Here is a 15,334-nt window from a genome sequence, read left to right as displayed (position 1 = left end):
TTATAACAGTTCATAATATGTTTTCCTGGTCGTGTTAATGTGAAAGATTTTTTTTATTTCGTTTGATTGTTGTAGTTTATGAAAATAACAAAACGGCTAAGCCTGGCCAATTGAAAAAACAGGGCAGGCTTACGTCACCCTGACTACCCGCTGTTTGGCCACGCCCACTTTTGACGAGTCAAAATTCATAAACATTATGAATGGAGCATCTTGGCAACTCGTAACCAAACCTTACTCATATCACTGATAACTAAACAGCATAAACACCCATTGTGCTGAGGATTGCACATGTAGATATGGTAACAAACCATCCATGACTTTTCACTGGATGCCTAAAAATAAAAGAAGAAAGCTGAGGTGGATCCATCCGGAAAAAAACGTCCAACTACTCACCGAGTAGCTAGCACCTGGTAAGTGTCTTTCAACATTTGTTTTACACTGTAACCTCTTAATACGTAAAATATAGGCAATTAAAGTAAGGTGTCATGTAGATGACATTTCAATTCAAGATGCTTTCCATAAGAAAGCATCAATGATGCAGAGCTATGTTCTACCTAGCTAACCTTATGCCATAGCAGCAACTGGCGCTATGCTAAGATATTGTTATGCTGAGATATTGAGGGCTGTGTAATGCGTGTACATAAACACGGTATTTTTTTAGTGCTCTTAGTAAAAAAGAAAGGCTATGAAGTTCAGTGTTATGGTTTAAATGTAAAAGTAAACCATGTGTACACATCTCTAGCGCCGGATTTCCTATAGTAGGCTTACTCTTCATAGGATGCTGTCATGAAATGCCAGTCACGTTATCCATAACCTGCACAGGCCTACCCAGCCTTCGAGTGCGTTTAAATATGCGTTTTAATAGCTATGCGACCTTGCCTCATCCACTTGCTTCTCGTCATGATGACATCACTGACAACAGTATTATATTTCAATATCTTGCAAAAGCTCAATTGTAAAGTGTTTTCCTCATTTGCAAGTGGGATGGTGAATGAAAAACAGTCCCTCAAAAGTTGTTGTGGCGAGGCTGACAGCTGGGAAACTTCATCGTTTTCTCCACGGAGGAGGGGCCAGGAGGTGGGACGAGGAGACAAGCACAAGTGGAGGAGGCAAGGTCACATATTGGGATGCACACTTCATGTTGTCCTTGTAATTAATGTTAAGTGTAACACTTAATGTTTTCACAAAATTGTCTGCCTTCCAAAATGAGACATCAGTGGCCTAATGGTTAGGGAGGTGGTCTTGATATTGGGGCAGGTGCGAAACCCATCCTTACCTCTCTCCTCATCTCCATCATGGCTGAAGTGCCCTTGAGCAAGGCACTTAGCCCCACAATGCTGCAGGGACAGTAACCAATTCACTGTGATAAACTTGGTTGTTTGGGATAAAAATTGTCATTTAAGTATATCTTTCTATTTCTCCAGGTGAGAAGAGCAATGACCTGATGGCTGAGATTGGATGTATGGGAAGAGACGAGGTCCAGCACACCAAGCCAAGTTTAACCAATTAACTTCCCCATTTCAGCGTCTGCACCACACCATTTTCAATGTATTAATCAGATCATTCAGTTGTTCATAGACTTTTATTTTTAGACACAAAAGTACACATGCATTTTAGGGTTACGAAGGTGATACGAGGGGACGTCTATCCTGGGGATGGACATATAGCAAATGTGCATTTTATATTAATGAATGGTTCTCTGAACTACTGTGGTATCCTGACCTGAGTTCATATTATTACTTACATGCAGTATAATCCAGGCACCAAAATACCCATGTAAATGGATACATACATATACTGGATAAATAAAAATACCAAAGGAAATGCCTGGAAGGACATCATTTCAGTTATTTTGTCTATACATGTATGTTATTATCACAACTACTGTGTGTCATCACTGACTACTACCACAACAGGTACAGGTCAGGAGATGAAATGCATCAAGGGAGGAACGTGGGGGGTAGGCACGGTGGATAAGGAGACCAGCATCACTGATAGTGAGGCGCTGGCAAAGCCCAAGCGAAGCCCCACAGGCAACTTCTTCATGATGGCGTCCTGTTCTGATAAAAAAAGGAAAACATGTTATTTAAATTAATATGGTAATGTATTGTAATTTACAGGTGTTAGACAATGAAAACACCTGACATTTTGGTGTGGGAAGTTTTCATGGATAAATTGGACCACCTTGGTGGCCAGTCTACATTAATTGCACATTGCACTAAAGGAGCAGTGTGTGAAGGCTCAATTAACAGGGAAAGAGCAAAAGCACATAACAGCATGGGTTGACATACCACCATTAAAAAAAATAAAGAAAAAAAAAAAGACATGCTTCCTCTTGTGTCCACAGTTAAATCCTGTTGGATGTGGTTCATCTTGGTGGTATGCAGACATTACCTTGGATAGCCCACCAAAATATCTAATTTTTTAACCTGTTTTGGTGTGTGAATTGCAATATTTTGAAGAGAACTGTGCTCTTATTACCTGCTAATTGAACTTTCACACTCGGCGTCAGCTTCTGACACCAAGATGTTTCGTTGTCTAACCCTGTACTGTTACAGTACTGATTGAATAAATACCTGATGTAGCACTAGGTTGTCTGAATTCAAAAAAAAAAAAAAAAAAAAAAAAATGTGATGCCAGCCAGTAGGCTAAATTAATATTAATCACAACTCACTATTCATTTCTTTACCTGTGCTGCTAGGATTGTAATTCTTGGACACCATCCTGACGAATCCTGGGCACATAGAACAGTCTTCTCTCATACTTCTTCACCATGACCCATGGTTTTAGTTTGGGTGCTGACCACCTGACTCTGATGAACCTGCAATGACAAAATTGTAATACATCCCTGTATAAATATATTAATTCCTATTACATTATAGGCCGACACTGGAGGTATAGCATAAATGGAAAGATAAAAAAATATCATGGCACACCTAGATATGCATAAAGTGTAAATGTGTGCAGTTCAGTAATAGATGCTTCAGAATGAGGATACAGCATAATGATGATGAGATACTCTGATAACAGGTATGCGGTGCTCAAGACTTCAAATGAACCTTTTTCATCACCAGCCAAAATGGCTAATAAATGTTTCATCTCACTAGCCTAACCAGGCATACTCACCAATGGGTCAAAGTGGCTACCAAGTTTTATTTTGTACCAGCCAACCTGAGTTTTCACCAGCATTTGGCTGATTGCAATGTTTATTCAGAGTTCTGGCTGTGCTTTTCTTTCTTTTGAGGGGGGATATATTCTCAGGTTTTAAATGTATGCATAAACTTATCAAAGTTTAGGCCTATAACCGGTGTAACAGACTGAGTCCCCCGTATCAACTGGCGACTCCAGGTGATAAACACATTGATAGATCAAAACGAAAGTCTCAGTCCTGGTCTAAATGAATACACCCCAGATTAAGAGTGACAATTACGTCCTATCTCATCTGCTTTTCTAACATCTGCAGTCGCCAGTTGTTACGGCCCAAGATAGTCTTTCACAGCGGTAGTCTGTCCTAAATGTGTTTCTACACGTCTAACAATTCAACACCTTTTGAACACAAATACAACAACATTGAAATAAAGCTTACTTCTTGACGCATTGTGCAAACGTTGTGTCTGAAACAACAATAAAATCCACTTGGATCAACGTAACGAGTGAAACCACGTTAACCTACACAATACGTCCGAGAAGAAAAATAAAAATATGAAGGCCTGCCTGAAGCAAAAAAATACAACATTGAGTGGTGTTGTAGGTTAGCATCTTACCTGTCCCATGACGAGGATGCCGCCGCGTTGATGAGCCATCAGTGACGAACTGGTGCATAAAGTTGCTTTGTAGTAGGCAATGAAGAGGCTCGGTGTAAAGTTAATACATTTACTGAAGTAGTTTTAAATTGACACGGAATAAAATAATCCACCGCAGGCAGAGTGAGTACGTGGCTAGCAGCAACAACATACACTTCTTCTTCTCCTCCTCCCAGGATCTGTATGCCCCAAATATGCCATCTAGTGGCGCAGAATGCAATAAGGTTTTGTACATTATTAAATCTGCGCCAGTGTGGAGTACTCAGCACAATCATTTTAACATTTAGCCTATTCGGCAACGCTTATTTTTCTTTTCTTTTATCTCAAAGGCTGAGAGCAGCCTGCGAGTCCTCAGTAGAACTCTCTATGTTCTCTACAATGACGTGGTTCTCTAGCAACAGCTGAGCCAATCAGTGCAAAGCTCATAAACATTATGGACAAACCGCTTAGTTCTCCTGAGAGGTGTTTTTGGGCGCAATAAAATGCTTTGAAATACACCATCAAATAACTTTCCAGCTAAAATAATGTTGCATACCAGGTCAGAGAACACCAAGGATTATGAAAAAAAGGTGGACATGGCTATGTAATTAGAGTGGCATGGCCACTTTAACTTAATTCCTGCTTGTATGCAATTCGACAAGCTTGGTCTCCATAGGCTTCCAGATCAGTTCTTCCTTGCTGCTGCTTACATGTGTTCACATTAGGCTTCACTACTAGCACAATAGTCATAATAATACTTGTATTGTATATATGTAGGCCTATTGCATTGCATTATAGCAATGTAATTACAACTATACCATGTAACGTGCACATGCACACACCCCGTGTAGTGGTATTAATTTTCTTGTTGGAGGTATTAAAAATGGTATTAAAAAGCATTAAATTGGGTGAGCAAAAATGTGCAGATACCCTGATATACGACACCATGACAAGCAGATGAGGTTTACAATATATTTTCTCTAAAGGAGAGGAATTGAAGAGCCTGGAAAACATGTTCCTTGCTTGGTGTCTTTGGTCTCTCTGTCCCTCCTTTCCACTACGGACGTTTGTAATGAGGAACCCAAAAAGGGCAAATTACAGTGATCACAAAGTTCAGTGGAGAGAACAACTCCTCTATGTATGCTTCTTATCTGAGTCAACCTTGAAGATGTATCCTCCTAGTGCAGATGTCGCATAATTCGCTGACAAGAGCTAAGTGAAGGGAACAGAGTAACCAGAAACACAGAAAGAAGTACAACGTTTTTGCTAGCGATTGTAATTATTTCACAGTTGTGTTCATTTTAGATACAGCATGATAATTGAAAGAAAACTGTATAAATGTAATCAGTCTACATCAGTGGTTCTCAACCTTTTTTGAACAAATGCCCCCTTGGCCTCATCACAAGCCTCACAACGCCCTCCCTTGACCTCATCATAAGCCTGACAGGGCCCCCTTTAGTATTAACAACGTTAATTGACTAATGCCCCCCAATGGCAACTAAGCACCACCCCCGCTCAGCTGTATCCTTCTCAACGTCCCCCTAGAGCAGGGTTCCCCAACCTTTTTAGCACCTGGGACCGGTTTGAGTCCCATTTTTTTTTTCGCGGACCGGTAGTTACGCGTTATAATAATGATAATAATAATGATAATAATAATAATTTGATAATAATATATTATTATTATTAATATTATTATTATTTGTCATCATTGTTATTATTAATAGGTCTAATAATAATAGCCTAGTATCAATAGGGTCTAAAAATAAGGCCTAATCCTTTTTCTTCACTCCATTCAAAATGTGTAACAGCCTACATTTAAACATAACATTTAGTATTCGACTATTAAACTGACAATTAACCGACTAATTTGTGAAACCATTCTTGGTCATAGGGCTAGTGGTGCAAGGAAGATCACCCAAAACTAGCCTACTACATACTACTACTATTTTTCAACATGCGAGGATATGCGTTCTCTGCTCTGGCCATGTTCATTTTTATTGAGGACAATTGTGCGCAGTGAAATTTAGGGCTATTTATGACTGGATTATAGGTCTCCTGGTTAAGTGGCGCTTCTATTAATTCAAGGACAACTGTTTCCAACAAGCAGTCGTCATTGTTTTTTCGAACAACACGGGGAATAGTTGGAAGCTGGAGTTTGATACCGCTGAAGTTTGCCACTAGCAGCTCGTGCCCTCGCGTCGCGTTTGTGTGGACTGCTGCATAATATAACCAGCGTTTGATTCTACCGCGGTCCGAGTGCCTGAGGTTTTATGTGCAAGGTTGGATGTCATCGCCTGATTTTCTGCTAACGCTGACTTTCAGGAGCTCCTGAAACAAGTGTTGGTCGTTATTAGTTGCAACCATAAGACATATCTCGCAACGCAATGACGTTCGTAACACAGCGTTGTTGTCACGAAAGTGAAATGGCAACAAATGATAGACGTGGATTTCTAAATTAGCTCCCAAAAGTTTGCTTCGCAACGTTCAAAAGCCTTAAAAAGAAAGAGCCGGAGAAGACAGCCAAGACTCCAAAACGGCCACCATCCACTTTGCATTGCAGCATTAAATGTAAAGTGGGCGCGGCCTCTCAGCATTTGTCTGGCGCATTTGACATTCAACTAGTGATTGGACGGCACAAAGAAAAGTTTGCTTGTTATTGAAAATTAAAATAGCCTACTTGTGCTACGCCTAGGCTAAGGCAAATACTAATATGGCGATACTAAAAGTTATATTTGAGATAAGTTCTGCACTGCAGTTCATAACAAAGGCATGTCTTCTGGATTTTTTTGTTTTTTTTAAACTTAGGCCTATGTCGTGCGGCCCGGTATCAAATAGTCCACGGACCGGCACCGGTCCGCGACCCGGTGGTTGGGGACCGCTGCCCTAGAGCTCCCCAACGCCCCCTGGGGGGCTGTACCGCCCCCGTTGAGAAACACTAGTCTAGATACAGCATGTTAGACATTGCTTAATTGGATTTGACTCTTGTTCTAACTTTTGTTCACTCTCTTACATTTTTATTTCTGTGTCCTCAGCTGTGCCTCCATCCTCCCAGCCTCCCGTGTCTGGTGCCTACACCTCCACCGCGGGGCCTCCTCCTCCTTCCTCCCTCTCTCCCTCCTCCAGCGCCCCCTCCGCCCACCCCGCGGCCACAGGTGACGGAGTATCCGCCCCTGGACCTCCCCAGGCCTTCTACGGCGGAGCTCCACCACCCCCGCCCACTTCGGCCCAGCAGCCCTTCCCCGTCTCCTCCGCGCCCCCCTCGGCCTTCTCCACGGCTCCCCCCACCCAGGCTGCCGCACCTCAACCCCCAGCTGCTGCTGTTGATGCCGCCCCTGCCCCTGCCCCAGCGCCTCCCACCTCGGCTGGGCCTGCTCCTCCACCCGTCTCCCAGGCTTCGCAGGCCTTCCCTGGAGCTCCACCCCAGACAGCTCCACCTGCACAACAGATGCCTCCGTTCTCTGCCGCCGGACCTCCACCTTCCCAGCCGCCCTTCGCCTCTGGAGCTCCACCACCATCCTCGGCGCCCCCACCCACGTCCCAGCCGCAGCAGCACCTCTACGGGGGCCCTCCACCCCCCCAGCAGCATGGCGGCTACCCGCAGCCTCCACCTCCCAGCTCATCCGCTGCTGCTACCGCTACCACCAACTCTGGCTTCCCTGGAGGCATGCCCCCACCCCCCACCCCCCACCACCCCCCCCAGCAATACCCAGGCGCACCTCCATCCCTGGGCCAACAGCCCCCACCATCCCAGCCCTCCCCTCTCCTCCTCCCCACCTCCTCCGCTCCTGCTAGCCTCTCGGGCCCCATGCCTCCTCCGCCCACCGGCAACGCCGGCTTCCCGCCACAAGGGGGCGCGCCACCCAGGGGGCCCATGGGCATGCAGGCCCCCCCGCCGATGCAGCATCCATCCATGTCCGGGCCGCCTCCAGGCCCCATGGTCCAGGCCAACCACGTGGGCCCCCCCACCCAGCCTGGCATGCCGCCGCCTATGGGACCCCCCTCTGGAGCCATGCCTGGGGGCCCGCCACAGCCGGGGATGCAGGGGTACCCTCCCCAGCAGAACGGTGAGTGTGTGGACACTGTCCTGTCTAGCGCTGGGTAAAATAATCGATTTAATCGATAATCGATCGATTTCATCTAAAATTCACATAATCGATTCACAGGGCTCAAAAACGATTTTTTGGGTTCTTTTTCTTTTTGTTCTTTTTGTTTAATTTAGGTCTATGGAAAATACCCAGTAGGTATTAGTCAATTAGGCCTAGGCCTACTTATTACAAATTAGCAATCTGTTAACACTGTCAAGCCACAGCCCTTTGACAGTTTTGTATAAAAATAGGCAACAGCATCTTTTGGGGGAAATCCTGACACCAAGAAGTTAACGGATTGAATCGATTCGGAATTAATCGAATCGAATCGAATTGAATCGTGATTAATCGATTCAAAGCCCTAAGAATTGAAATCGAATCGATACAGGAACATGACTGCGATACCCAGCCCTAGTCCTGTCTGATGTAGTAGCATGCTGCTCACACTTGCTGGTATAAAAAGACTATAGGAAAACAATGGTCACGTTTACATGGTGTTTTTGATTCCGAATTAAATAGTTCAGTTGAATTTACTGTGGACTTTCAATTAATTCTGAAATGTGAAGTGTTTACATGACGTTTCCAAAGTGGAATTAAGCTTTTGTCAGAATTGAATTGAGTTAAATCTGAATTAAGTGTCATGTAAATGTGGACATTGAGGCATAGCCTCTAAACTACAATACCGGCCAATTTCCTCATGCAGTTGTATTGCTCACGTTACCCTTGACATGTCGGCTCCCTGCGATGCAGCAATTTTATGTTCAACCTTTTCCGAGATCCTGGCCATTCTAATGGCGTCAGAATGCGGCCCTGAATTTTGCTTTGCTTCGCTTGGTTAATTTTGTCTTCTCTTCCTACCGTGAGGTGCCCTTGGTCATGGCATCTAAACTCTGCTATGTTTTTGGGGAGGTTGCCCCTCGCCCCCTGCTAGTTATTCCCTGCACCTAATTGAACTTGCACAGCTAAGCTTAATTGTCTTTGCCTGTTGTCAGCTATCAATAATTGATGAGGCAGCAAAGACAATTACCCTCCACCAAGGATGGAGTAACTACACAGCACACTGAGCACTTTGAAAATGTAGTATATGTTGGGGAATTTCATGCCTTTGTTGATAAGACAGACTGATGCCTTGTGCATACCAAGAGCGATCTACGCGAAATCATTATTTCTCAATGGAGGGTGAGAGAACTGGGCGATCAGAGCGAATTCGCCAGGAGTGAAGCGAACTGGGCGACCAGAGCAAATGTAATCAAGCTCAAGCTCAAACTCAAGCTAATATTATGGTAGTGAGCTATGACACGATTCGGCGAAAACCAATTGGAATGTTCACATCTCCGAATATCCCAGGCTGTCTAGCCAGAGCCGTTACGTGATTAGCTAAATCAAACTTGTCAATGTCACGTCCAGAGCAAATAAAGCAAATTCATGGTGAAACTTCTTCAGCAACCTCAGCGACCTGGGTTGCGTAGGTCGCCCTTGGTCTACACGCAGCATGAGACGGTGATGAGAAGTAAGTGGGAGAGAGGTGGCGAAGGATTGGGAAATTACCTCAGGTCAGAATGAAACCCCGGTGTAATGCTATGGCGCCTTAGCCAAATCAGCCATGGTGCCAACCTGGGTTGCCTTTCTGGAAGCCATAGTGGCCAACTACGTTAGCTACTTTGTTGTTTGCCATGCAATTTCTCTTTGGCAACTGCCCAAGCTGCTAACTGGCTGGTAACTATGCTTTCGAGAAACACACCTCTGATTTGTACATTTTTGTTGGTGTTGTTTTTTGTGCATCAGGTAATTTTGGTCAGATGATGAGGGGTCCCCAGCCCGGCGGATACCCAGGGCAACAGTATCCAGGGCAACAGAACTTTGGGGGGCCTCCTCAGCCCGCTGCGCCCGCCCCTCCCCCACAGAAACGCTTGGACCCTGACTCCATCCCCAGTCCGGTACGTAGGCGCGCGCACGCGCGCACACACACACACACACACACACACACACACACACACACACACACACACACACACAGACACACAGACACACACAGACACACAGACACACAGACACACACACACACACACACACACACACACACACACACACACACACACACACACAGTTCAACCCAGCTACCTTTTTTTGTTTCCTCGTAATTCAATTCAGTGTACAGAAGCACATACATACTCAGTTTGCACACTTCCACTCTCTTCTCACCTCACATAGCGTAGTGGTCTCCACCTACAGTGTTGTGACTATTGTCTGTGCGTATTGGTGTATTTATGTCATGGTGTTTGGGATAGAAGGCTATACTGTGTCTCTGGCGTGACTGAAGTACACTCGGTCCGTGATGGGCAACCTCGTTACAATCCAATGCCACATATTCCAAGCAACCTGGCTTAGGGCTGGGCGATATGAAAAAAACAAAAACGCTTTGGATTACTTTATATCACGATAACGATATATATCACGTTATAGCACAATTACATACGTTTTCAGTTATTCTCTTTATTTGCTCTTTATTTTTTCATGTCGCAAAACAACCTTTCTTTAAAATTTATCTTTTTATCCTTATTTTTACAGTTACATTAACTTATTTGACAACATGAATTGTAATTAAATTGATATTCAATTGTATAAAATTGATAAAATTACTATCACGATATAACGATATAGGAGAAACTTAACGATATACACTTTTTTTTTATATCACGATAACGATATATACGTCATATTGCCCAGCCCTAACCTGGCTTTACCTGTCCAATTCAACCAATTGGTCACCTGAGGGGTGTACTAAGAGGCTGGTTCAGGAGTAAACCAGGTTAACTTTGTAATACTGTCCCATTTTTGGAAATAAGCTTATTTTACACCTCCCCTTTAGTTAAATAATAGGCTCTTACCTTTCTCTTGTACTTCCAACCGTTTTCTAGTTATGGCAGTGCACATTTTACCTCCAAGCTAACAGTTAACATTGAGTCCTATGAGACCAGTTAGCCGCGAGCTGTTCTCCTAGGACTCAATGTTAACTGCTAGCATGGAGGTAAAATTTGCACTGCCATAGCCAGAGAACGGTTGAAAGTACAGGAGAACGGTAAAACCCTATTATTAACTCAAGGGGAGGTGTAAAATAAGCTTATTTCCAAAAATGGGACAGTATCACTTTAAGAGGTAAATCATCTAATAGAAGAGCCTGGAGTCCTCATTTTGAGATGATTTACCTCTAAACTTAACCTGGTTTACTCCTGAACCAGCTTCTTAGTATAGGTCCCTGGTTGTCTTGGGCAGGTAAAGCAGGGTCATTTGGAATATGTGGCACTGGATTTCAACTAGTGAATCCAGATTGCTCATTAGTCACCAGTCACCAGTCACCAGTAGGTGGACTAGTCCAGAGCCGTAGATTAGAAGAGCTAAAGCGTTGCCATAGGATCCCGCGGGATACGTCCACCGACAAAACTGGTGGCGACTGACCATATATGGTCAAAGATGGCCGACCTCGCAGTCCCATTCAGTTTTGCACAGCCTTCACTTTGGTCCATATGTAGCGTCCGTTTCCATAGACTATCATTTGGGACTCGAAGAAGAATTGATATAACAACCTTTTTTTAGTGTTTCAAAGCAAACAATTTCAAGGGACTGTGCAATCACTTTACCTAAATTGACAACTTGTGTCACAGAACAAAATCAGCACGGTCTAATTAGTACATGTAACCTAGCCATGCTAACACAAACCTATGGCAGAGATGGGGTTAGCTGGACCCAACGAGGCTAGCGTAACGCCACGTGAAGCCACGTGACCAAAGAGAAAAGACTGCGTCAACTCTCCCCATCTACGGCTCTGGCATTGTCAACACTGGTGCGCTCTACATCTGGTGCAGTCTCTTAATGCCGCCAGCTCTTAATAAAAAAAAAACCTGCTTTGTTTTTCATCTCAAGTTAATATATGCATGCACAGCTGCCAATGTCTCTTGCTGCATCCATGTTTCCTTGAAAATGCCCTCTAAAAAAATAATTTCAGTGATTTCAGTGCATTCATGACTAATATCTGTATTTCGCTGGTCTGCAAGCAAATAAACGAACAATAAAAAAAACGCATACTAGGACGGACAAAAGAACAGAGGTAACCATGGTTACTCATCTGTTGTGCTTTCCCTCTCTCTCTCTCTCCCTCTTTTATGTGACTTGCATCCTTTCTCTTCTTCTTCTCGCTCTGTCTTTTCCTCAATTTTGCTGGACCATAAAAAAAAAAAAATCTGTTAAATAAACAAAGCAAGCGCCTGACGTGCCGCCTGTTCAGAAAACAAGACATAGAATAGACCCAGACGCTATCCCCAGCCCAGTAAGTGACGTGCTTGTGCGTTTGTGCATTTGTGTGTCGGCGTGTGTTGTGTGCAATGCATGCATGTTTGTGTGGTGATATGTCCATGTGTTTGTGTGTCTTTCCTCAGCCTGTATTTCTGTGTAGAAACTAACCCAACATGCATAACACCACACCACACATTGTCCCGTTGAAGCCATTTTCTAAAATTTTTGTCATTGTTCAACCAGTCCCTCCAGGAATTCCGCGCGATATCACAACTTTAACCAATCACCGCAATTTCTCACAACTTTTGGCACCTTTTTGGCCTCCCCATCTGAAAGTTGCAAAATACTTACTATTTTCTAATCGCATATTTATCATTAACGGACTGTCAACAGGGAAAGAGAGCGCGTGCCTGTCAACAGAGCCTGAGATGTCAACTTTTTGAAAAAATGCCTTCAAATTCCTGGGGGCAGTGTTCAACACTAATGTCTTCTGATGCTGAAGCGATTAACTCACTCTTATATTTTTGAGCTGTCCGTGGAATTATATGAAATGCAATCAGCTGGTGACTTTGGTTAGAAAACGGACAAGTCATAGACCTAGTAGATTTATTATGAAATGAATGTGACTTCCAGCATCAGAATCACTATTGAAAATGCGTGTGAAGAGTGTGGGGATCACTTGGGTTTTTTTACACACACACACACACACACACACACACACACACACACACACACACACACACACACACACACACACACACACACACACACACACACACACACACACACACACACACCAGCATGCCTCACTCCTCACTCCTCTCTGCATGTCTGACCTCACCTCTCCCTCCCCCATAACCAGGCATGCTCATTGGCAGAGGTCTCCTATGGATGTAGCCACGTTGCTCAGGTTTTACATTGTAATGCGACCCTATCGTCACAATGTACTCAACTTGTACTCACCTTGATATTGCTTTTGCTGCACAGACTAACCACCACATTGTCACCATATTGTCATCAAGTATAAAGTTCAAGCATGTTTTTTTTTGCTAGAGTTATTAAAACCATTCACAAATACGGTCACAGACTTTAAAAATCGGACGTTATTGCTTTTGTCAATTGTATGGGACAATTGCTGTGATTTCTTTCGTGTTATCTGTAAACGCTGCAGTTGTACCCAATGATGATTCTTACAAGACAAGTACAGTCTTGGTTATTATACAAATGGTATGAATCTGTAAAATGGATCAGTTGAAAGGTGGTAAAAATGTACACATTATTATATTTTCAAGACGACCCACAGTCTGGGTGGAGATGTTTTCAGTGCTGTTGCTGAGTGCAGTAGTGGTATATTCTGACGATAGCGGTGTGTTTAACTGGTGACCTCATCTACTCTCCTTGTATCTCCTCTCACTGTGACCTCAGTGCTATCGCTCTCTCTCTCTCTCATGTTCATGGGCACCTCATGCTGTCACAAGTCAATGTGCTTACATTCTAGCTGGAATGCTGCAGATGTGTGAGGTGGTTACACTCGGGTAGAGGTGTGTGGGGGTGCGTGCGTGTGTAAGTGGGTCAAAGACGTGCAAAATGGCATTGTCATTCAGTGTAACGGATACCTTCTGCTGACTGTAACGCTAAAAAAAAAAACATGATTTTAAAATTGTTTCAAGTGAATGGATGACAGCCGAGGCTTTCATGAATTCACTGGAAAAAAATAAAATAAAAAGAGTCATGTTTTTTACCGTTACAGTCAGCAGAAGGTATCCGTTACACTGAATGACAATGCCATTTTGCACGTCTTTGACCCAAGTGTGTGTGTGGACGTGGGCGTGCGTGCGTGCGTGTGTGTGTGTGTGTATTAAGCTCCTGCTTGACCGTGTCCCCACCACCTCTCCCCTTCAGATCCAGGTGATTGAGGACGACAGGGTCAACAAGGGCACGGAGCCCTTTACCACCGGGGTCAGAGGTCAGGCCCCTCCTCTGGTCACCACCAACTTCCAGGTCAAAGATCAAGGTGAGGTGATGGGTTTTTTTTTATATATGGGGCTTCAAATCCAACAGAAAGGGGCGCACCTTAATTTTTTTTTGTTTTTTTTTTTGTGCTCAGACGTATTTCGGCGTGTGCCTTCCTCAGTGTGTAACAATGTGTAACCATACTTAAATGTGTGTATATATATATATATCAATGGCGTATTTGCCATCAGGGTCCCCGCGGGACATTAAAAAGCATTAAAAAGCATTAAATACAGGACTTGCAATTTAAGGCTTTAAAAATCATTAAATTTCGAGGTGTGGCATTAATTTTCAAAGGATCGGCATTAAATTTCACCCGGACACAATGTAGTAGCCTAATATATAGATATTTGGACAGTTAAATTACGTAAAAACAGTTTTCCATCACTAAGACAGACGGCAACAAGCGCTCCGAGTCGGAACATGCCTGGGGTAGGAAACAAGGCACTCGACAGTAAATGACAGGCGGCCAGGTAGCAGACCCCCTCGTCTGGATCCCCCTACTGGTTGATGACGATGGCTGACCAAGTAAATTCCATCGACCACAGTGCGTGTGGTGGCTGACTTGACCGCAGTTTAAGAGTTGAGACTTTAAATTTCATCAACCAAAATGCCGCGTGGATATTTGTATTTCTGTGGTACCGTCGAAACTTTACTCGTCGAAAGCGTGAGTTTGAGTGTAGCGTTTGCTAACGCATGTAATTTCATGAATGCCATGATTGCAATTTAGATTAGCAGTTAAATCGTGCAATATTCTACTTCAAAGTCTCCGAGCTTCGTATCATTGTGTTTACGGTTATTTGATGCTGTCAAGGGGTAACGCAATCGGGAGTGTGCCCGAGTAGTGAAGTTGCAAGCGGTGGAAATGTGTGTAAAATGTAATAAACCGGTGTTTACGAGTCTAAATGACGCAATGAGATATGCGAGGATGTCCAAATCGGTAACCGCGTGGCGTGTGCATCGGTAGCTTATATTTTAGTCGCGTGTCAGCGGTGAAATGCTTGTGGTATTGAAGCTGCTGCTGCTTGCTCTCGCCGCTCCGAAGGACTTGTTGCTAAACAGAAAGTAGAACGCCTCTTGCTAGATGCCACCGTCTCTATTATGAAGCTTGGGGGGAAAGGAGGAGTAGCCCAGAGCCGTTCCTTTTTAACCCTTTTTAAACCA

At 43.9% G+C, this 15,334-nt stretch overlaps 1 protein-coding gene across 3 annotated transcripts in view; it reads left to right on the top strand.

The window, feature by feature from the left end:
- sec24c (SEC24 homolog C, COPII coat complex component) overlaps window positions 1–15,334 on the top strand; it is a 70,560-nt gene that overhangs the window by 21,686 nt on the left and 33,540 nt on the right. For 2 of the 3 annotated variants that reach the window (XM_063220675.1, XM_063220674.1), the window contains exons 5-8: window positions 6,815–7,846; window positions 9,653–9,804; window positions 12,123–12,191; window positions 14,060–14,171. In XM_063220675.1, the coding sequence (XP_063076745.1) occupies window positions 6,815–7,846; window positions 9,653–9,804; window positions 12,123–12,191; window positions 14,060–14,171 (1,365 nt within the window). The remainder of the gene's footprint in view (window positions 1–6,814; window positions 7,847–9,652; window positions 9,805–12,122; window positions 12,192–14,059; window positions 14,172–15,334) is intronic. The other variant, XM_063220677.1, reaches the window with a different exon arrangement.

The sequence above is a fragment of the Engraulis encrasicolus genome, chromosome 17, assembly GCF_034702125.1.
Source record: "Engraulis encrasicolus isolate BLACKSEA-1 chromosome 17, IST_EnEncr_1.0, whole genome shotgun sequence".
NCBI classification, from domain to species: domain Eukaryota; kingdom Metazoa; phylum Chordata; class Actinopteri; order Clupeiformes; family Engraulidae; genus Engraulis; species Engraulis encrasicolus.
This window is presented reverse-complemented; position numbering and strand designations above follow the sequence as displayed.